The 23,952-nt window shown below is 44.0% G+C and overlaps 1 protein-coding gene across 1 annotated transcript in view; it reads left to right on the forward strand.

The window, feature by feature from the left end:
- PITPNM3 (PITPNM family member 3) overlaps nt 1–23,952 on the forward strand; it is a 385,265-nt gene that overhangs the window by 111,697 nt on the left and 249,616 nt on the right. The window contains exon 3 of the mRNA XM_075014126.1: nt 23,367–23,474. Coding sequence (XP_074870227.1) covers nt 23,367–23,474 — 108 coding nt within the window. The remainder of the gene's footprint in view (nt 1–23,366; nt 23,475–23,952) is intronic.

Consider the following 23,952-nt stretch of genomic DNA (forward strand, 5'->3'; position numbering starts at 1 on the left):
AAAGTCAGAAGGAAGATGAGTGTTGATGGCATTGAACTAGAAAACGTAGAGAAGTTTGCATATCTGGGGAGCAACATAATGTATGATCTAGACTGTAAGAAGGAAATAACGACTGGAACAGTGAAAGCAAGAGCAAGTTTGAAGGCGATGGATAAGATCTGGAAAAGCAACGCAATTAGCTTAAGAACAAAGACGAGCGTCTTGAAAACACATGTATTCAGCAGCATGTTGTACAGATGTGAGACCTGGGTGATAACGAAAGATTCGAAAAGAAGAATATTGGCGTTCGAAAGGAGTTGTTATAGAAAGATTCTGAGAATAGGATGGCTGCAGAATGTCACCAATGAGGAATTATACAGAAAGATACAACCGAAAGAGAACCTGCTGCAGAAGGTCATAAAATGGAAGCTACACCTATTTGGACATGTTTGCAGAATGAACGACGAACGAAAAATCAAGACCCTGGTATTCGGTATAAAGGACGGTTCAAATAGGAGAGGCAGACCCCACAGAGAATGGATAGGTGATGTAGTAGGTTAGTGTGGAGCTAGTCTACAGAAACTAAGCCACTCCACACTGGACAGGGAAAGATGGAAGGAAATAGTGAGAGAGGCATCAGACACCAATGGGCGCTGAGCCCACGGTTATTGATGATGGGCAAGCAGCGAGAAAGGGGAGAACAGTAAGTGCTTACCCTTTTGTTAGCCGGTGGCCGGGTAATGTGCGGTGAGGTACCAACTATGCCCTTGTTATCATCCAAGTTTAAAACTACAAGAGCAGAGAGCTCGTCGCTGCAAGCAGCCAGGACAGGCTGACGGATTCCCCTGGGTCCTAAGCAACCCAGTTTTTTTACTGTTAGAGCAGGGACCTACTAGTTCTCTCACCCACGGCCAGGCTGTAGTAACCAAATGATTAAAGTTCTTTTGTTGTGCCGGCTGTGTTTCAGTGACAAAAGGGTTAACAAAATAGTTAGGCTTGGATCTTAACTAGTTACAAGTTTATTGAAGCTACAGTTATAAGCGTGTGGTTACAAAAGGCTATTGTTTACTTCTTATATGCTAGCAAAGTACAGGTGTTAACAAAGTACAGGTGTTAACAAGTTACGTTACAATCCAATACAAAGATATCTGTTACCATCTAACACAATGATATCTTGACACTAGTTACAGAGCTCTAATTCTTTAGCTGTGCACAAAAAAATCGGAGACCTAGCATGGGTGTATCTTACCCTCTCTGCGTCTCTCGATACCAGTGTAGCCAAGCTGGATCGGTCACTCAATTCCGCGGAAAGACGAATACGAGGTTGGGCGTCCCCAGTTGTGGACCTCAGGAGGCAATCACCTGACCCGACCAGCAGGTAGTTGGTGGAGATGCACTCAAAGTTAGAGTTCTGCTGGACCCATCTTTTATACCCCTTTTGGGTTACGTATTCTCTTTCTTATCTATGGTGCCAGATCATACTGGTCTGTCTTTGTGACGCCAGTTTGTTACAAGGGCATTTCTACTTAGTTTGCACTTGTAAGACAAAAGATAAGCAATTTAGGAGTACAGGACATTCTTTTGTGCGGGCGGGGCACGTCCCCTTCTGGGTGATTGTGTGTGTGCATCATATTGATCAATGCCAGCTGGGGTGATTTCTGAGGGTCCCCCCCCCTCTTGTTGACAGTCTGGCCTGTTAGCCTTCCATCTGTACTTTCTGCTTCTCAGGGTCATGATAAGCTAGCATATCTGGGCCTCAATGAGGGCATCAAAGACTGTGCTGTCAGCAGCCATTTCCGTGCCCTGTGTGCTCCTCGGTGGGGGGGGGCAGCGAGCAAGCTGGCTTGTAAGGGGGAGACTTTGTCTGGCTACACCTTTATAAAACTTTATACAGAATAAGACCAATTTATCAGAGGTTCAGTACTGGGCCTGTGCACCTGGGTGCTGAGGCAAGTCCTTTAACTGAGCCTTTCCAGAGCTGAATTGATCTCAGTGTTTGTATTAAAGGTCTGAGGCCTGTAACCCCATCCCTGTGCCAGTGCTGGAAGAAGCCAGAAGGCCTGGGTCAGCAAGACTGAGTAAAGAAGGTGCCCTAGAATGCTGGCTCAGTGGTATTTCAGCATGTCAAATGACAGTCCCAAGGCTAATTCTGTGACCAAACCTGCCATAGTGGCATAGTCAAGGAAGGTAGCCCGCACAACTTGTTGTCCTGGAATGCCGGTGGTGATTTGAAGTGAGTTCTGCGTGGGGTGGCTAGGGAACAGACAAAGTGCTTACTGGTTTGTGGGTTTATTTTCAGTTTGATTATTTTGGGTAAGGGACATTAAGGCAGGAAATCAACAAGAGGAGTGAGAGTGAGGTCAGGAAGAAATTGGCCCTTCACAGGCTCTGCACGGATGAGAGTGAGAAGATGCATAGAGGACAGATGGAATTGAAACAAATGGAAACTGATGCACAAATTGCCAGGGAAAAAGCATGGTTTGAGAAAGCCATGGTCACAGGCTAACGGCCAAGAAGCTGCCCACTTAGCACGCCCTAGAACTGAAGGAGAAAGAATTGGAAGCCCAAAAAAGCAGCCCATGAGAAAGTTTTATGGAAACCCAGAGGTTAGCCATAGAACTGAAAGAAAGAGAATTAGAAGCCCAGAATGAGCTGCCCTGGAGGAGAATGAAAGGGGGCAAAAGCATGAACTGGAGGTAATGGAGTGGAAGAGGCAGGATCCGGCTGTAATAGGTGCGCTCTTCTCGGACACTTGGGCTGCAGAGTGTGTGCATATTTTTCCTGGCAGTTGGTGGAACATGTGCACCCAAAAAATCTGCCGTCGATTAGCAGCCTTTCAGATCGCTGCTCCTTGCAATGAGACTCTTGTGAAGTGTTATCACTTGCAAGATATGAGTGTTGCTGACTCTTAGATGCCTGTCATGAGTGTCACAATATTTGGTATTTTGTTTAAAGCTCTGCAGTCAGGTTGTTAGGTATGGATCCTGGCTTGAGAATTTGTTAAAGAAAAATAAAGTAAGATTCTCACTCTCAGGGATGAGGGGATAAGCTTGAAAACATAAACCCTGGAGGCTCAAAAAACCAGTTGGCGTATAAAAAGAATAGAAAATGTATCATTACTACTTCTTCAAATGTGAGTAGCTGCCCGGTATCTGTGAGTTGTGCTTGTTAGCAGGATGAAAAACAAGCAGTCCTGGAGCACCTTAAAGACTAACAGTTTTATCTATTAGGTAATGAGCTTTTGTGGGTAACACCCAAGTCTTTAGAGGAGATTGTCTGATGAAGTGGGTCTTACCCACAAAAGCTCATACCTAATAAATAAAACTGTTAGTCTTTAAGGTGCTGCAGGACTGCTCATTTTTAGTGAAGCTACAGACTAAGGTCACATCTACACATAATTCCTCTTCCAGAAGGGGAATGCAAATGAGTGAGAGCAAAAATGCAAATGAAGTGCTGATTTACAAATCTTGCACTTTATTTGCATAATCTCATGTGATTATGCCTCTGGAAGAGACTTTTCTGGAAGCTGTGTAGACAGGGTTCCTTCGGGGGGGAAAAAAACATTTTTGAAAGACCCCTTCTTCCTGAAATTCTGGAAGTGGCTCACATGGCTACACCTTTGAGACTGTTGGGAGGAGAATGCGATGATGGAGTCAGATATTTCTTCAGTAACTTCTGGTTTATTTACAAGAATGGACAGAAAATCCTGTTCCCTGAGCACAGCAGGAATCAAACAGCAGGCTGTGGCTTTGCTCTGTTACAAGCTTCTTAGCACAAACCATCCAGAACTGTGCTCAGAAAACCTCCCCCTCTTAGCTTTCTGCAAGGGCTCTGTTCCTCATACACACAGCTATTCTATTTGATGGAGGTGTATGCCTGACTAGCCTCCAGCAAAAGTCCACTTTGCACAAAGCTTGGATTCTGACTAAACATGCCTGTGGCTTGTGTTTGTGTGTGGTTTCTCCTATCTTACTCCAAAAAATAAAACAGCAGTCATGAAGCAATTAAAAGACTAACAAAAATGATTTTATTAGGCAAGGAGCTTTGGTGGGACAGACCCAGTGCTTCAGATCTACCAAAACAAGTTCCCCTCCTCCTTCTTCCTTTTATTTTGAATCAAGAGCAGTTATCACACCCATCAGCTTTGAGTTTCACCCAATCCCCATAACAGTATTTTAAAAAAATCTCTTCATTTCAGGAGAGTGGAGGCTGAGTCTCATCAGTTTTGAATGCTTAAGGTTCTACATTTTGCAGTGCTGTTGTAGTCATGTTGGTCCCAGGCTAGTAAAGAGCAAAGGAGTGAGTAAGATAGTGTCTTTTATTGGACTAACTTCTGTTGGTGCAAGATACAGGCTTTTGAGCTGCATGGAGCTCTTTGGATTAGTCCGATAAAAGGTAGATTACCTAAACTGCTTTCTCTCAGAGTGGTGTATAACACAAGAGAGTGGTTCCATGGATACTTGATATGATTGCATATCTTTTTGATCATAATAGAATCTTTTCACTCCATTCAATTCCTATTGAATAGCTCTGAGTAATGGTGAATCAAACAATGCATACAGATGGATTCTGTATAATATTTTGTTACATATTATGTTTTATATTGGCATAACAAAATACATCCATATTTTCTAAAAGATGTCTCACTGTCACAAATATTAATATTTCTCCATTTAATAATTTCAGTGAAGTGATGTTAAGGTTGTGAGCACATTGGAAGTCTGAGCACGTCTTATCTTTCACGAACATTAGAGTTAAGAGTAAACAGAAGCCTCTTTTGGAAAGGAAAAAAAAGTCTGTAGAGTTTTACCATCTGAATGCTGTAGTCTTTCTCTCTGGTTCAGCACTGCAGCTTGTTGTGTGTACATAGCTACTTTAGTAATGTCCCAAATCCCAGAATGATGTGAGCTTTTTGTTTATACAGAGCTTAGATAGAACCTGTGTCTAAGCTTTTCCTTTAGCACGTGTTACATTATGTATGTTGGGTGGGACAATGGTTCCTGGCCTCTTGCAAGAGGAAAGCATCACCGCTCAGGATAGTACAGGCTGAACTTCGCTAGTCTGGCACTCTCTCGCTCAGCAACATCTGTAAACTGGAATGATTTTAGTGAGCTGGATGACCACATATCATGAGTGTGGCCAAGTTTCCCGCAGTCCCACGAATCATAGAATCACAGAATCATAAAACACTAGAACTGGAAGGGACCTCGAGAGGTCATCGAGTCCAGTTCCTTGCCCTCTCAGGAGGGCCAAGCACCCTCTAGACCATCTCCAGTAGGTATCTGTTTAACTTGCTCTTAAAAATCTCCAGTGATGGAGATTCCACAACCGCCTTATGTAATTTATTCCAGTTTTTAACCACCCTGACAGTTAGGAAGTTTTTCCTAATGTCTAATCTAAACCTCCCTTGATGCAGTTTAAGCCCACTCCTCCTTGTCCTATCCTTAGAGGCCCAGGAGAACAATTTTTCTTCCTCCTCCTTGTAACCCTCTTTAAGGTACTTGAAAACTGCTATCATGTCCCCTGTAAGTCTTTTCTTTTCTAAGCTAAACAAGCCCAGTTCTTTTAGTAGTCCCTCACAGCTCATGTTCTCTAGACCTTTAATCAGTCTTGTTGCTCTTCTCTGGACCTTCTCCAATTTCTCCACATCTTTCTTGAAATGGGGTGCCCAGAAGTGGACACAATACTCCAATTGAGGCCTAATCAGTGCTGAGTAGAGCAGAAGAATGACCTCTCGTGTCTTGCTCACTATACTCCTGTTAATGCATCCCAGAATCCTGTTTGTTTGTTTGTTTTTTTTGCAGCATCACACTGTTGACTCATATTTAGCTTGTGGTGCACTAAATCCTTCTCCTCAGTACTCCTTCCTAGACAGTCGTTTCCTGTCCTGTATGTATGAAGATGATTTTTCCTTCTTAAGTGGAGTACTTTGAATTTGTCCTTATTAAATTTAATCCTGTTTACAACAGACCGTTTCTCCAGTTTGTCCAGATCATTTACAGTTCTGACCCTAACCTTCAAAGCAGTTGCAACCCCCTCCCAGCTTGGTATCATCTGCAAACTTAATAAGCATAGTCTCTATGCCAATATCTAAATCATTGATGAAGATATTTAATAGAACCAGTCCCAAAACAGATCCCTGTGGAACCCCACTTGTTATGCCTCTCCAGCACGACTGTGAACAATTAATAACTACTCTCTGAGAATGTTCATCCAGCCAATTATGCACCCACCTTACAGTGGCCCCATGTAAGTTGTATTTGCTTAATTTATTGATAAGAAGATCATGCGAGACTGTGTGAAATGCCTTACTGAAGTCTAGGTATGCCACATCCACCACTTGTCCCTTATCCACAAGACTTGTTATGCTGTCATAAAAAGCCTGGCATGATTTGTTCTTTACAAATCCATTCTGGCTGTTACCTATCACATTATTTTCTTCCATATGTTTGCAGATGAATTCCTTAATTATTTGTTCCATTATCTTTCCCGGCACAGAAGTTAAACTGACTGGTCTGTGGTTTCTTAGGTTGTTCTTTTTTCCCCTTTTATAGATGGGCACTATATTTGCCCTTTTTCAGTCTTCTGGAATCTCTCCTGACTTCTAGGACTTTTGAAAGATATAGCTAAAAGCTCAGAAACCTCCTCTATCAGCTCCTTAAATATTCTAGGGTGCATTTCCTCAGGCCCTGGTGACTTGCAGACATCTAATTTTTCTAGATGAAGTTTGTTTACATTCACCAGACCTGGCTCTCAGCATCCCGTGCTGTTATTTAGCTTTAATTTACTCCCAAATATCTTCTAAGAACCCAGTCAGCAGTGGAAGTGTTATTAATGGGGCTAGACAATATTGATTCCCATGGTCTGGCAAATCCCTAGTACAGTACTGATCAGGTGCTGAGCGTGCATGACTAGAGAGTTTCAACCTATAATCATTGTGAGTACAGACTTACACTCAGCATGGAACTGAAAACACTGGTTGGCTTTTTCTTTCTGATTTTTGTTGTTGCAGCAGCCATGATGAACTCACAAAATAGACACCAAATGGTATTTTTGCCTGATCAGATGCCACTTGAAGTCAATGGGCGAATCTTTCTATTAACATCAAGAAGCATTGGATTTAAGTCCATCATTGGCCATGTTGTGAATTTGGTAGCTATCGTTATTACCCCAAAGAACTCTGTAATGCCTGAGGGGTGCTAGAATTCCCCATCAAGCAATGTCAGCGTTGAAGGAGGTGATGAGAGCCTGAGCAGTGAGTCATCATTCTATCTTAATTACTTTTATGCTTAATCCATTTGGCACACAATCTGTAGCAGTGACCTTGGCTTTCATACGAATATCCTATTTGTCAATTAAAAAGGTGTATTTTAAAGTAATGCTGACAGAGAATTGCTTTGTGCTCAGTTGGCTTTTTACCTGGTATAGCTTCAAGTGGATGCATTATATGCAATTTTATGTGTTTCATTGGCTTTCTTTTGATATCTGCTCTGGTTACAGGATCAAACTAGAGTTATACAAATAATGGATCTTTTCAGTTAGCTGGCAGTCCTGAAAGAGTGTTTGGGTAGAACATTATTGTTTTGATTATTGAAAAAGGTTTGCTTGTTTATTATTATGCAGAGGAAAAGTCTGAAATAAAAAGACATGTTCCAATTGAAAATGTCAAAATATATTTTACATTTTAAGGGTGTTTTTTATTTACCAAAACAGTATGGCAACAACTAAACACAAATTGCAAATCACTAGTTTACTCTGAAAAAAATTTAGTCTGAAAAGGTCACCAAACTCTTGACAGAAGGCTGTGTTGAACATGGCATGCAAATAAATATGTCTTAGAGGGCTGGATGCAATTTTTGTTTTGATTGTCTTTAAAATAAAAAATTATTTTTGAAATGGAGCGAATATTTTTCTCTAACATTTTTCATTTAGTTTGAAACTTTATTTTATATGAAAATTTTGAAATGAAACCATTCCCAGGTGACAGTTGAGGGAAACCGCAGTTTACTATTGAACTAACACAAAATGAAGTGTTTTGGGTCAGGTCAATAAACCGATACAAAACATTATGATTTTGGGAATATCAAAATGTCTCAATAAAAATGTTAAAACATTTTGACATTTCTGGAATGACTATTTGCATGTGTCTACACAGCAAACGTACTTCAGAATAATGGCCACCATTCTGAAACAACTTTGCAAGCATTTGCACAAGGCACCGGCTATCTCAAAAGAATTTCAAAATAGTGGACGGCTTATTTCGAATTTGGTGAAGCTCATTCTACAAGGAATAATGCCTATTCTGAAACACATATTTCACATTAGGGGCTGTGTAGACAGGGAACGAGCTATTATGAAATAATCCATAGTGCACCCAGTCCCTCTACTTTAAGATAGGCTCTGTTGTGTCTGGACCCTCTAGTTGAAAATAGTTGAGTGCTATTTTGAAGTGCGTTTTTTTGGTAGATGTGCTATATTGGAATAAGTTATGCTGGAAAATCTCTTCTGGAGTGACTTATTTTGAAATAACACTGCTGTGAAGACATAGCCTTTGTGCCCAGGGATAGCTGGCAGGGTTAACACTAGTTTTTTTCCATCCATGGGTGGAATAAATTTTGTCATGCGCACCAAGACATCTGCAGGTGGGCGCCATCATAGGAACACATGTTGATGGCTGTGGGCAGGAGGCAATTTCTCCTGGGCTTGACGGTGTAACCGGGACAGCAGCTGGAGCGCCGAGCCCCTTTGAATTGCCGTGGCAGCGCTGCTGCATGTGGCTGTAAAGGAGCAGATGCAGTGCTGTGGTCCAGGTGGCAGAGAGGGCTGAATGCCTGAGGCCCCATCCCTTTCGGGACACAGAGCAGCTCTTCCTCCTCCCACCCTGGGCCTGCAGTGCTGAGAGGCTGTGGGCACTCTGGCTGGGTAGCATCTGGCACAGACAGCAAGCAAGCAGCTGACCAAGTCACCTTTTCAAACAAAGGCAAGGCGGTAATTCTCAAAGGGGGAGAGCAGCGTTCCCGCTAATTTTTCCCATCCATAGGCAGAATAAATTTTATGTACACCAAGGTCCAGGCACATGTGCACCACCACTAGAAATACACGCTGCTGGCAGTGGGCAGTCTGCTAATCAGCTGGGCAGCACCAGAATCTCTGCTGGGCAGCCAAAGTGCTCAGCTTGCAGGGAACGCTGCTTGAGAGCCAAAGGCTATGTCTACACTAGCCCAGAAGAGTGACCCGCTTAGGATTGATCTTCTGGGGTTTGATTTTGTGCATCTGGTAGGGACATGTGAAATCAACCTCTCAGAGGTTGCAGTCGAGCCCTGTATTCCTCACGAGACACAAGGAGTAAGGGAAGTCAATGGGAGAAACTCTTCCCCAGTATCATAGGGCTGGAAGGGACCTCAGGAGGTTGTTGAGTCCAGCCTCATGCTTCCAGCAGGTTCAACCCCAACTAAATCATCCCAGCCAGGACTTTGTCAAGCCAGGAATTAAAAACCTCTTGGGATGGAGATTCCACCACCTCTCTAGGCAACACATTCCAGTGCTTCACCACCCTCCTGGTGAAGTATTTTTTCCTAATATCCAACCTAGACCTCTCCTTCTGTAACTTCAGACCATTGCTCCTTGTTCTGCCATCTGTCACCACTGAGAACAGTTTATCTCCATCCTCTTTAGAGCTCCCCTTCAGGAAGTTGAAGGCTGCTATCAAATCACCCCTCACTCTTCTCTTCTGCAAACTAAAGAAGCCCAAATCCCTCAGCCTCTCCTCATAGGTTGTGTGCTCCAGCCCCCTAATCATTTTCACTGCTTTCTACTGAACCTGCTCCAGCACACCACATCGTTTCTATACTGGGGCCCCCAAAATGGATGCAGTAGTACAGATGTGGCCTGACCAGTTTAGAATAGAGGGGAACCACTTCTCTGTTAAATTGAGGGTTTGTGCCTCGAAACCTCTGCTCGAAATGCTCCTCCAGATGCATCCCAATATGTCGTTAGCCTTCTTGGCTACAAGGGCACACTGTTTACTCACATCCAGCCTTTCATCTACCATAATGCCTAGGTCCCTTTCTGCTGTACTGCTGCTTAGCCAGTCAGTCCCCAGATTATAACAATGCTTGGGATTCTTCTGTCCCAAGTGCAGGACTCTACACTTCTCCTTGTTGAACCGCATTGGATTTCTTTTGTCCCAATCCTCCAATTTGTCCAGGTCACTCTGGATCCTCTCTCCCGAGGTTGGTGTCATCTGCAAACTTGCTGAGGGTGCAATCCAGTCCTTCATCCAGGTCATTAATAAAGATATTGAACAACACTGGCCCCAGAGCCGAGCTTGGGGGCACTCCACTTGAAACTGACTGCCATCCAGATATTGAGCCATTGACCACTACCCGTTGGGCCTGACCATCAAGCCAGCTTTCTATCCATCTTGCAGTTCGTGTATTGAATTCACAGTTTCCTAACTTACGGGCAAGAATGTTGTGGGAGACCGTATCAAAAGCCTTGCTGAAGTCAAGGTCTATCACATCCACTGACTTCCCCATGTCCTCCAAGCCTGTTACCTCACCATAGAAGCTAATCAGATTGATCAGACACAACTTGCCCTTGGTGGATCATTGTTGACTACTTTTGATCACTTTCCCCTTTTGCCAAGTTAGCCAAGCGCAGACACGTCGATTTCTATCCGCACAATTGCTGGAGCTAGAAGGGTCTATATTCAGTCCTCTTACTGTGCCTAGCACAGACATAGCCATAGACCTTGCAAGATGAGAGGCCACGTCAGTTGTCTCTGGTGGATTTACTCTGGATTTACATGAATGCTGAATATGGCGGCAATGTTTGCACTTCCACATGTGCTCTGAAAGGACTGAGAAGGACACCAGCAATAAAATGAAAAATGTGTGGAAGTTTTTGGGAGGAACAGAGGGCGCAGTTTTTTTCTGCGCTGCATTTCACATTTCAGTTTCGTGCATTTGCAGCAACTTTCAATACAGAAAATGACGGCTAAATCCGTGGCCTTTAGAACTTGCGGATCACTCTTCAGATAAATTGAAGGTGCTCCGCCATAGCTTTTGATACAGCAACGACTAACCAGCAAAATAAATTGTTCCATGCACCACAGTGACTCATTAATGAGAGACTACAGTAAACCCTCAATTTAACGGACCCCGATATAACGGACTTCGGACATAACGGGCACTGGCTGCCAGCCCCTCTGCTCCCGGCCCCCAGATAAATGCCAGAGACTCACCAGAACTGCCACTCGGGCTGGAGGAGCTGCTGGAGTGTCTGGGGCCACCAGGGCTGGAGGAACCACTGCAGGGGCTGGGGCCAGAGGAGCTAGGGGGTGAGGGGCTGTGGCAAGGCACAAGAGCTCTCCTCCCCCAGCCCTGTATGCATGGAGCATGTCCGTGCATGTCGGCGCCCGGCCACCGCTGCCTGCAGTGGCGCTGAGCAGTAGGCAATGGCGTTGGAGGCTGCTGCCCACTGGCAGGCTGGGGGCAGCCATGTTCTACTTTCACACGGGCGGCTCAGAGCCGGGGGCTGGAGGACCCACAGTGCTGAGAGCTGCAGGAGGTGGAAGGAGCCAGGCCGACATTCAGCTCCTCTCCTGGGAGTGGGGAGAGGGAGATGGAGGGGTGAGGGGAAGGAGGGGGCAGAGGACAGGAGTGAGTGATGGGCTGGGAAGGTCAGTGCATCAACATACAGTGTAACCATTCGGATAGAACGGACTTTTGGCATTAATGGAGACCCCTTCCCGCCATTAGTTTGTTAAATTGAGGAGTTGCTGTACTGTGTGTAGTGATGTTGTACTATGCAGCGCTTAGGGATCCCAGATGTGACCAGGACCGCACTGTGTAGGCATTCTACAGATGCCTAGAAAGAGACAACCCAGAAGAGGTTCAAGTCAAAAGCTTTGATCCTATGAATGCTCTACTTGGCTACATCTACACTAGCCCCAAACTTTGAAATGGCCATTCAAATGGCCATTTCGAAGTTTACTAATGAAGCCCTGAAATGCATATTCAGCACTTCATTAGCATGCGGGCGGCTGCGGCGCTTCGAAATTGACGCGGCTCGCCACCGCGCGGCTCGTTCTGATGGGGCTCCTTTTCGAAAGGACCCCGCCTACTTCGAAGTCCCCTTATACCCATGAGCAGATGGGAATAAGGGGACTTCAAAGTAGGCGGGGTCCTCTCGAAAAGGAGCCCCGTCAGGACGAGCTGCGTCAATTTCGAAGCGCCACGGCTGCCCGCATGCTAATGAAGCGCTGAATATGCATTTCAGCACTTCATTAGTAAACTTCAAAATGGCCATTTGCGTGGCCATTTTGAAGTTTGGGGCTAGTGTAGACACGGCCCTCGTGTGTAGCTTTACTCTGAGTAGTGTCATTGACTTTGTCATAACCAGCCACCGGCTTAAAGTCATGTGCGTGTTTTAAATGTTTGCAGGAGCAGGGGGTTAAAGAGACGAGACAGAGGTGAATCCTGGCCCCATGGAAATTAATTGGAAAACTCCCATGGAGTTCTGTGGGGTTGGGTTATTACCCAAAGGATAGGAGTGTTGTTCCCATTTTGCAGATGAGGAGAAGAGGTTCAAAGACAGGGCCTTTTGCAGTCAATATTATTCTCTGGCAACCATGGTTTTAGGTGACTTAAATCCTTGTACTCCAAGTGGAGCATAGGTCATCTGCAAGTGTCCTCCACTTCACTCTGCCTCAGGACAAAACTTCTAGCTGTTTCCAGGAGTACCCCAGTTGTTGTCCTTCAGTCTCAGTAGATCTCCTCCACATTGCCCGAGGTCTTTCTCTTTTGTGTTTTCCTAGAGGGTTCCACTTGAGAGCTTGACGGACTATGCTGGATGATGGTTTTCTGAGAGTGTGGCCTCGCCATCCCCACTTTCTTCTCTTGATTTGAACATCAAGTGGTTCTCGTCCTGCTCTGTTCCAAAGTTCCTCATTTGTGACCAAGTCTTGCCATTTGATATGAAGGATGTACCTTAGGCATCAGTTTATGAACGTCTGTAGCTTGTGATTTGAAGACATTTTAGTACGTCAGGTCTCACATCCATACAAGAGCACACTCTTCACATTTGTGTTGAAGATCCACAGTTTCGTCTTCGCAGATGGACTGTCATAATTAGTAAGACTAATCAGAAAGTGCAAAATTCCCTTGTAACAGAATAACCTTTTCAGAAGCAAGATTATAAATCTCCCTAGGCAAAAGTGGGATTACAGCAGCCTCTAGTCTCTGGTTTATCAGCCTACAGAATGTTCCAATTCAGTGAACAAAACTTGGACTTTTTATAGTGTATGATTAAAAATCCCCCTCCCCTTTTTCTGTGCTGCTATAAATATTTGACTGCTGCTTTTTGAAATGCTTGCTCTGCATATATGGTGCTCGGGGAGGGTTTTTGGGAACACCACCTGTATAATGGATTTTTTTTTCATTTGAAGAGTTCATGAAACACACATAAGCACAGTGTGTCTCCTTTGATACTTCAATTCCCATTCCTGGGAACAGAAGTCCTGTTAAAGCAGGTAATGAAATATTTCAGGATTGTGAAATATCAATGGATAATCACATTGCATTTCTGGTTTCCACAGACAAATACTTCAAAAGCCTCACAAAGTGCCTGGTCCAACCCCCCAGGGAAGTGTTACCAAAGGGTTTTGATCAGGCCCTGAGAGGTGCTGCACTCCTGGTAAAGTTAACAGAACTAGCAGGTATGATAAGCCCATCTGAGGCTCCAAATTCAGCAAAACAGTTAAGCCTGTGCTTTTGTCTACCCCCATTCAGAAGGGCAACGTGCGCCTAACAGTTAAACAGAGGATAAAGTGCTTTGCTGAGTAGGGATGGACTTCTGCCCAGGGGCCTGAGTTTGGCTCCTAACTGTAGCATATACTCTTCTTTTGTGTTCTTGATGTTACATTTGAGTCAGGTCATTCTGACCTATATTCTTTTCATACTGTGTGATGTCACAGCTCATTGTAATGGAACACAAAGGGGTAGCTGTATTCTATTTCCTTGTCTCATTTTGAAATAATTTGTTTTGTGTACTTACCTTGCTTGTAGCCGCTCTGTTCCACAGGTGGCGTATCCTTTCCATATAGATGTCTATTCTAACAAATCTTTTCATATTTGTATTATTAAACCCCAGTCTCTGAATCTGCAATGAGCTCCTTATACACAGTTAATTAGACACAACATTAGGCTAGTGCATAGCCATCTGCTGCTACATCCCTGTTGTGGAGCATGGAGAAAGTTAGTCACAACAAGAATGAATGTTCAGGGAATCTGAGAAGCTGTGGGATGGAACAATGAAAGCAAAAGGACAAATGGAATCCTATGGCGGGAGCAGAAATGTGTTACCTAATGTTCATCATGTCCTGTCATATAAATTCCCCTTTGCCCCCCAGGACTGCCTGTATATAATTCAATGGCCAAGGGAAGTAGACATGCACAAGCTCCTATACAGTGAAACAAAATCAGTGTTGTAAATTAGGTTGTACTTATGTAGCTCCAAGTTTTGTTTGGAATGGAACAGAAGAGCCTATCTCTGTATTGCTGCATTGAGCTCCCCCTTGTAACTTTCCACCTGAAATACCTTTTGAGTCCAAAGTGCAAAGAGAAGGCAAGGGGGAAAGATGAGCGGTTTGGTTTTTGAAAATGCAAAGCCTGCCCAACTCCCCTTACAGGGATGGAGCTTGCAGTTGCTCAGTAACCTTTGAAAACTGGGTCAAAGCCCTGCTGGGTTGCTCTGCACTGCAACTGGAGGTGTGACTGCTGCTTGGGCAGAGGTACAGGTTGAACCTCTGCAGTCTGCTACCCTCGGGACCTGACTGGTGCCGAGCGAGAGAATTTGCCGAACCACAGGAGGCCAATATTGTCTAGCACATTCCCAACACTTCCACTGCTTACTGGGCTCTTAGAAGACATTTTGGGGTAACGTACAGCTAAATAGCAGCACAGAACACTGAGATCCAGGACTAGTGGCTGTAAACAAACTTTATGGGACTACGGGGAACTTGGCCGCAGCTCTGATAAGTGGACGTCTAGCTAACTAAATGGACGTTGCTGGACGAGAGAGTGCCAGACTGCAGAGATCCAGCCTGTACTTGCACTCACTTTACCCGTGCTAACATTGCTAAAACCAGAAGTACAGACGCAGCAGCACAAGCTTCAGCACTTGCTGGTGATGTGAGTGTCCCCCCAGGGTCCACCTCATGCTAAGCCTGTGCTGTCCCATCAGTCCGACTATTTCTAGTAATGCTGCTGTGGGTGAAGCTTGTTGGGCTCTGTATGTTCACTCAGGTTGCAGTCCCTACTTGGATTGTCGCGTAAGACCAGCCTTACTGGGCCAGACCAAATGTCCATCTAGCCCAGTATTACATCTTCCAACGGTGACCAATGCCAGATACCCCAGAGGGAGTGAATAGAACAGGTAACCCTCAAGTGATCCACCTCCCTGTCACCCATTCCCAGCTTCTGACTGAGACAGGGACACCATCCATGCCCATCCTGGCTAGTAGCCCCTGATGGACCATCAATTTATCTAGTTTTTTTGAAACCTGTCAAAGTCCTGTTCTTCACAACATCTTCTGGCAAGGAGTTCTACAGTTTGGCTGTGCGTTGTGTGAAGAGACCTAGCTATACCCGTTGACATGTGGCTACTCTAAATCAGTTTGCACCAAGGGGTGCAGAGACTCTCTGTGGTCTATTGTGATGATCTCACAACAGCAGGACACGCTCTTGCTGAGGAGTGTGAGGAGGGCCCTTCGTTGCTATTAAGCTGTACAAATAGGAAGGGCCTAACTCCTCTCTCGCTTTTGTCAGTGGGAGTGTTTACACTTTGATTCCCAGATCAAGGAGGCATACTTCTGGTTGCTTTGCCTGAGACAGCATTACAGAAATAGAGTGTTGCCCTATGGTATAGATGCCAGGCATGGCTAGCTGCCCAGAATTCATGTCTAGTGTCTCAAATGGATACCTGCTTGGGCTGACTATGCTGCTTGTGCTGCCAGGGATATGTTGCACACCAGAGGTATGCTGTCTTGAGCTGAGACTTACACCCCAGCTCAAAGCACGAACGGGAGATAGATAACTCCAGTGGAGTCAGTGGAATTGCACCAGTATAAAACTGATGTGAGTGGAGAATCAGGTCCATAGACCTGTTGCAGTTGTGGCTATAGAGAATTTTCCTTTTTTACTCTGTCCTTTGTTTATCCTTTCTCTGTGATATTGTTCATCAAGAGTGAATGGGATGAAAAGAACTGAGGCTGAAGAGGGGAGTCACAACAACATTCTCCTTAATCTTTTCCTTTTATGTGCAGATTTGTCCTTCCATGGGCAGAATACATTTTTAAATGTGCACCACCAGAAGAAACTCAAAACCCAACTTTGGGTGCTCTGCTAATCAGCTGGGCAGCATTGGAATTTCTTCTGAGTAGCTACACAAGCACACAGCTTACAGGGAACACTGGTCATGATTAAAGTGTGATCCAGGCTAGAGCATTTCCCACCCTGTGACTGTCTATACAGCAGTGTTATTCCTGAATTAGCTATTCCAGAAGAGGTATTCCAGAACAGTTTATCCCAAAGTAGGGCAGCCACACAAAATGAATTTCAAAGTAGTGCTCAGTTATTTCAAGATAGAGCTTCTACACACAATAGAGCCTATTTTGACATAAAGCCATTGTACACCCTATGGTTCATTTCAAGCAGGATCTGTTCCCTGTCTAAACAGCCCCTACTTTGAAATAGGTGCTATTCCTCATGGAATGAAGTTTACCTGTTTCAAAATAAGGCAACCACTCTTTTGAAATTATTTCAAAATAGCCATTATGTTGTGTAGGTGCTTGCCTAGTCATTTCGACATAGCAGCTGCTACTTTGGAGTCACTTTGCTGTATTGGCATACTTTGCATGTGCCTCAGGAAAAGGCTTGTAGTGGGGTCACCAGGACGCTTGTTGGAAAAAGTAGATGAATATTTTTAGTGACATTGCATATTTTACCAGGTTATTAACTTTCTACCCTGAGGCTGGGACTACCTTTCAGAAGGCACACCTTCCTCTGCCCTTTACAGCTAGATAGGAGGCCCAATCCCAAAAGGGCATATGTCTCAAAACTTCTTTGTGCTGTGACATAGGTCACAGTATAACGTGTAATAAGATCTAGCATGTCTTGGTAGATTTCATCACATTCCAGGCAGTATTCAATGCTTTCTGGGCACTGCCAAATCCAATAAAAATAAGTATGAAAGTCTGTGACCACTTCATCTTATTTTATCTCGGTAGTAAACATTAGGGCCAGCTGGAATGGTTGGCTTAGTGGATCAGGTAACAGGAATAATATTAGCTCTAATGCTCGAACAGTTTTACAACTAATTTTTTCTCTTCAGCACATGGCTTCTTAGCATCCTTTGGGCACTCTTCTGAAATGCTACTGCCACACCCCAGCTTAAGCAGTGCAAAGCAACATTTAAACCCCGTTGATGGACTCTTCCTGTAAAGGGAATTCCTCAGGTGGCATAGAGTTGTCATAGTGATTTCTGTGCAACCCCTGTTGACTTTTCACCCCAATCATAAAGGGAGTGGCTTGGACAATTCCTGGGCATTTGAGGCTTTCAGCTAAGCCTGACCTGAGGATTGGCTGTGATGGTTTCCTTAGCCTCTGTTTGCCAGAATCTGGAGAGAGGGGATGGATTGGCTAATTGCCTGCTCTCTGAGGAACCTGAGATTGGCCACTACTGGAAGACAGGATGCTGGGCTAGATGAACCATTGATCTTACTCCAGTGTGGCCGTTCTTACGCATCTGACTCTTTTTGAATTCAGATAACTCTAAAGTTTATATAGAATAAGCTACGTACATGCAAAAGTGGGTCTCTTTCTCCAACAGAAGTCAGTCCAATAAAATATGTTACCTCAGCCCCCTTGTCTCCCTAATGCCCTGGGACCAATACATCTACAACAAAATCACATCAAGTTTGCAAAGTTGATACCCCCACCAGTTCCTCCCACCCTAAAAAAGCCCCAGCCAAACAACTAAACCAAAACACCTGAAACAAACACAATCTTTGGAGAAAAGGGATATTTAATAAAATTAAGAACAAAAGCTACTCGAAGTAGAATTTTTACTCTCAAAGATTGCCAGAAATTCTGTAAAGTCCACTAAAGATTTAAGATTGGTATCAGTTCTGCTGAGAGTTGAAGAGTGACTATGACTAGTCTGTCTGTACAAAGAGAGGCTGTGGGCGACCTCTAACTTAGCAGGAGATGAGATACTATGGTGATGAATGGTAGTATGAAACCTCAATATGTAGATTTCTTTTTTAATTCATCACTTCAAAGATTTTTTAAATGCTTTTTTTCCAAATAGACCTGCCTCTGTAAAGGGAACAGGTACAGGATACTATTTATGGATACATTGACGCTTACTGCGAGACCAATCCAGTCAGGATCAATCTTCCTGGGGTTCAATTTCATACACCTAGTGGGACGTTCAAAATAGAATTGACAGGGCTTGACAGTCAACCTCTGTACTGCTCATTTTCAGGAGGAATAAGGGAAGTCATTGGGGGAATTTCTCCCATTGACCTGCCCCAGGGAGGATGGCCAGATAAGTAGTTTCCATGTAAGCCAGTTCCAGCCACCCAATTGTTGTAGCTGGAAATGGGTATCTAGGATTGACTTTCCAGCCTAGTGTAGACTATCGTCAGTTGGCGTTTGAGGATCCAGGAGCTTAGTTTCCTTTCAAAAACATTTGAAATGTAAAGCATTTCAGGGTCTAAATTTAGAGGGTGTATCCTGGAATTTCCAGGCCCAATTCTGCTCTGTTTCTACTCTGGCTGAGTCCTTATTTGCAATCCATAGTATTACCCAGGGTCCATTATCTGAATCATCATCTCAGCAAATAACAGACTCTCAAACCCCATTTGTGATTTGCATCCTCCTGTACTGCTACTAAGCACATAGTATACGCTAACAGCCTGTCTAAATCCACATGGAGATGCTTTGAAATAAGTTCATTCAGAAGGGACTAATGCACTGCGCTTCCTCAACAGCTGGTAAACCGAATAGAAGTGTTTTCATACAGATTTCTAAGCCTTTTTAAGGAGAACATCTGCAACGTTCCATTTTTGTCTGTGTTTCCCCAGCCCCCGCTTTCAGATGAGTTCCCGATAAAAGAACAAATCCTCTAACGGAACTGTACGGCTGGGCTGTGCGATTCCATAATCTCCTCCGTGCTGTTGGATGAAAGTTTAATAGCTCATATAGCACAGATGGTTTTTGATGAAAAGATAAAAGATGCTTGAAACTTGGAGGGAATGGGTCTGTTGTCTCCCTGTCCTGACCCCCCTCTTTTTTCCAGCAATTAAAGTTCAGACTTCAAAATTCAAGAAGAGCGAAATCTAAAGGATCGTTTGTGGGGGTGTTGTAGTATTGAAATGCCTCAATTTTCATGCTGAGTTACAAATCTTTAGAGAGAATATTTCACTTAGGATTTTTTTACACTAGAAAAGCTTATACCAAGGTGTAAAATCAGTTAGTGGCATATTAAAATCAGACCAGTCTAAGTTGGAGAGTGGATTCACTTAAATCCAAATAAAAAGTATTGTACCAGTGTAATTCATTTTCTTTCCTGAACTGGAACGAGCTTATAGCAGTAGAAGCATTTCTTGCCATCAATAGTAATAATGTATCTGTGTAACTACAGCCACACTTTCCTTTACCTGTGCCAGTGTAGTTAAAGTAGCATTATTTTCTAGGATAGCCCTTAGTGCAGTGAGGGGCAATCCAGGCTAGTGAGTGGGCTGCACGGGCGGTCCTCCTTCCTCTCAGTGGGCAGCAAGATTGTTGTAGCCAACGTGGTCTCCTGGGATAGGGTAGTTTTGCTCCCTGTGGCTGCGTAGCTAGAATGTGTGCAGCTTGCGTGGGTTGAACTGTAGCAGTGCTTTGACTGGATGCAGAGGGAGTGCCCGGCTCTCAGTCATTGTGTGCAGTCAGCTTGCACCTCGAGTCACAGGCGCTCGCTCTCTGTGTGTGTGTGTGTGTGTTGCTTTAGTAACACTGATGAGGGGGGAAAAAGCCTACGTGGATGGAAAGCAGAGTCATCTGGAAACCCCTGTGCATGGGCAACAGCAAACAAAACGCCACGTGTGCCACACACAGAACCCTGATCGGCCACGTGCAGCCCTAGGGCTTAGAGGTTGCCCACCACTGCCTGGGTGTATTAACATGGGTTTGGTTAGTACAGGTGTTGTATGTTCAAGTATACTGATGAGCCTATGACTTGAAGAATGGTCTTGTAGTTAAGGTGCTGGATTAGGACATGGAAAAATCTGCCTTCGTTTGTGGCTTTTCCACCCATTTTATGTCACTGTCAGCATATTACTTAATCTTTCCCAGCCGTAAAATGGGGATTAGACTTTACTTCTTCTACAAGGGTGTTTTGTAGGAATAAGTTTGATGCTACATTATTTGGGATTAAACCACCCACAAATAGACAATTCAGAGTAGGTAGGGAACTATCCACTGTTTTCAGGGGAGCTATCCCGATTTAAAGCAATGGAATCAACAGCCGAACCTGACCACAGTCTTTGTTAGTAATAAGTGAGCTGAGTGCTCTATAGTAATTGTATATGAACAGCTTTGTCTGAGGAAGGAGCCATGGCAGTGTTAATGCCAGTCCAACAGGGAAGAGTTCACAACATTCGCATCCTTTCTGTGGCACAGTTCTGAAACTTTGAGGACATTTCTTCTGCCCCAGGATGTTGCCAAACCCTACCATTTCTTCCTGGAAAACGACTGCCTGTGGAAGTCATCCATTTCAGTTGTAAAGTGGGGATAATAGTACTCCCAATGGCCAACCGCACAGGGCTGTGATGAGGATTAATTAACACCTGTAGGACTCCAATGCTGTCACATGGGTACAGGATAAAAAACTCTTACCAACAACACCTTAGTTTAGACTCTGGCCCTCTCCTACCTAGACTTCTGCACCTTCCCACTCTAAAGCTTGTCTACACTATGCAGGCTACTGGCTATGGCCCACAGCTATGGCTCCGAGCTTCTGTAAACAAGTAATATATATGTAAAGTACAGTGGTGGAAGGATTTTTGTTGTTGTTGTTGCAGCACCACCGCTTCCCCCAGTGGTGGTATCTAGGTTGATAGAAGCATTATCCCCTTGAGCATGCCACGTTTACAATGGAGGTTTGGGTCTGCACAGATACAGCATGAGATGTGAATTCATCACCTCTCTTAATTGCCATAGTTACAGTAACCTTAGCTTTAAGTGTAGACCAGACTTGAGACCACCCCTCTTCTTTTTGCCTATCCTCTACTCTAGTCAGAATGATGATCTTCCTTTACCACAAAACCCTCACAGGTCTGGCTCCCCACTGCCTCAGTCCCAGCTCTGCCTCTCCCTCTTACTTCACGCAATCCAAGATTCTGTTCGCTTCCAAGGTGCCGTGAATGATCCCTTTACCTGGCTCCTGTTCCCTTAGGTCTGTGCAAACCTCTATCTTGATTGCTTCTTATCACTCACCCACTTGCACTCCTTCAGGTCTCTCCTTGTACTCGGCTACACTTGCAGATCTTTCTCTTTTCAAGGAGCTTCCAAAAACCCACCCAACTTTGAAGTATTTCTGCTATCATGGCTAGACACTTCCTAGGCTCGCACATATTCTGTTCCCACTCCTGTCATTAACCCTTGCTCTTCTTGGCACAGTGATTATGTTCTTTTGTGTAAGCCTGAAGAGCAGCTCAAAGCTCCGTGGCATACTTTATGGACCTGCATAAATTACCTCTATTATTGCTGATGCAACACGGTAATTTTACACAGTCTGTTAACAAATCCAGAATAAAATACATTGGCTGCCCCAAGGAGTAGAATTAAATCTCATCACATTATAGAAATTGAGTTAAAAAGGCTGCCAAGGTGTGAATCATGGTCAAGCAATGAATGCAGGGTACAGTAGCAGAAAGACAAGAGTCTTAATAGTGTTTTCACACTGACTGATGCTGTGGTCTTGAACAAATGTGATCCTAGGATGTGTTAGTTGAGGTGTTTCTAGTAGAAACAGGGAACTGTACTGGTAAAATATTGCCTGGAATAATATGGATAATTCATATTCCAGAAAGATGAATTCAGTCTGGCTATGAGGAAGAACCCCCTTTGGAAAAGTAGCTTGTATTGTTCAACCTAGCAAAACAAAGGCTGAGAAGGGATACAAGTGCTACATATAAATACACAAGGCAGGAGAATCTCAGTGATGGAGAAGAGGTATTCAGGCCAGAGGACAGAGTTGATACCAAATGAGTCAAAACTGGTTGTGAGTAATTTTCAGCTGCAAAATGAGAAGACTCTTTCTAACTGTTAGTAGAATGAGGTGCTGGAGCAACTGTCCGGTAGGGATCAGACAGCATAACTAGTTTAAAGAAAGGCTGTTACTATTTTTGAATGGGATTTTCTGACAGGTTGATCTATGATGTCTGGGGACTGAACTCCATCGATTTAGGAGGTCCCTTTTAGTCTTATTTCCCTAAATAGCAGCCCATTTGTGCCTCTGTTTACCCATCTGTAAAATGGAAATATTTGATTTATTATTGGTGTGGTGATATTCTTTAGCTCCATTGTGCACTGTTCAGTCACCAAACAAAAAGAGGCTGCCTGCCTGAAAAGCTCACAACTTACTTTATTACTTTAGTGAGCTGTTGTGGTGACTGATTGAATAGAAGAGCTGGCTAAAATCTTTCCATCAATGTTTTTTGATGAAAATGGACATTTCCTTGGGAAAACAACAACATAATTTTTATGGGGTTTTTATTCAAAACAATAAAGAGTTTCAGTTTTCAGCAATTGGAAAGTAAATTTTTTTGCAGCCAGAAGTCATAATTGTCCAGACTGGGTTTTTTGGGGGGAGGGTTGAAAATTTTCACCTGACTTACTGAAAATTTCTGATAAACATGAGAAGGTTCCTCATCAACTGCTTTGTGGGGGAGGGAAAATATTTCCAACCAGATCTGTTAATTAGAAAATCAGTGTAAATCATTCAAGCAATATTTACAAAGGCCTTTGGACATATAAAGTGCCACATGGTTTTCCACCTCTCTCATGCAGTTATTTCAATCAACTTTATTTTTAATAATTCTGCTAAATTGCCTTCCCCTCTGTTCTTTCCCAGTATGCGACAGATATGGCATGCAAATTCTGTGAATGCATAAGCAGCAAACCTTCTCAGAGAGCCTGCTTGTACTATGGGCTGTGCATTCTCTTTAGGCATCCTAACAGGCCACAGATTTCTCAGATCGTTGGTAACAACATAATCCTGTCTTGATTCTCCTGCCTGTGATTGCAGTTTACCCTTTCTCTGTTTTCTTACTGCAGAGGAGGTGGTGGAAGGGAAAAGTGCCATTCTCATAGGAATGAGCCAGTGGAACTCAAATGACCTGGTAGAGCAGATCGAAACAATTGGGAAGCTGGAAGAAAATCAAGGTAAAATTTAATTTGCTCTCTGGAGGTATTTAGGCTGACAAGGAAACTTTGACACTTAAGCCATCGGCTGTCTGATTTTTGTTGAGACACCTGGTAGAAGTGGTATTTACAGCTTGTCAAAGCATAACTGGTATTACAATGAACAGTGATTTGCATCTGTTGGCTATTTCTCAGTATTAAAATAATTCAGGCAATGTTTCAGCAAGATGCAGTTTGTGGGCAGACTGTGTACTCATGCTCGGGGTTCTGTTTGGCTGCAAGTCTCCATCCACCTATGGTAACGCATGCTGATGGGGAAAGGGAAGGCAAAGGTGGCAGCTACTCTGAGGCCTGGAGATTCTAAAGGGCAGTGACCGGAGGCCAGGGCCTTTAAACTGCTGTTGGAGCATTGCAAGGTGCTGATGACCTGGTAGGAGGAGGCTAGCTGCAGCCCTGCCCCTTCCTCCTGAGGCCCCACTCTTTCTGGTTGCTCAGGGGC

This window comes from Carettochelys insculpta, chromosome 19, assembly GCF_033958435.1.
Source record: "Carettochelys insculpta isolate YL-2023 chromosome 19, ASM3395843v1, whole genome shotgun sequence".
In the NCBI taxonomy this organism is placed as follows: domain Eukaryota; kingdom Metazoa; phylum Chordata; order Testudines; family Carettochelyidae; genus Carettochelys; species Carettochelys insculpta.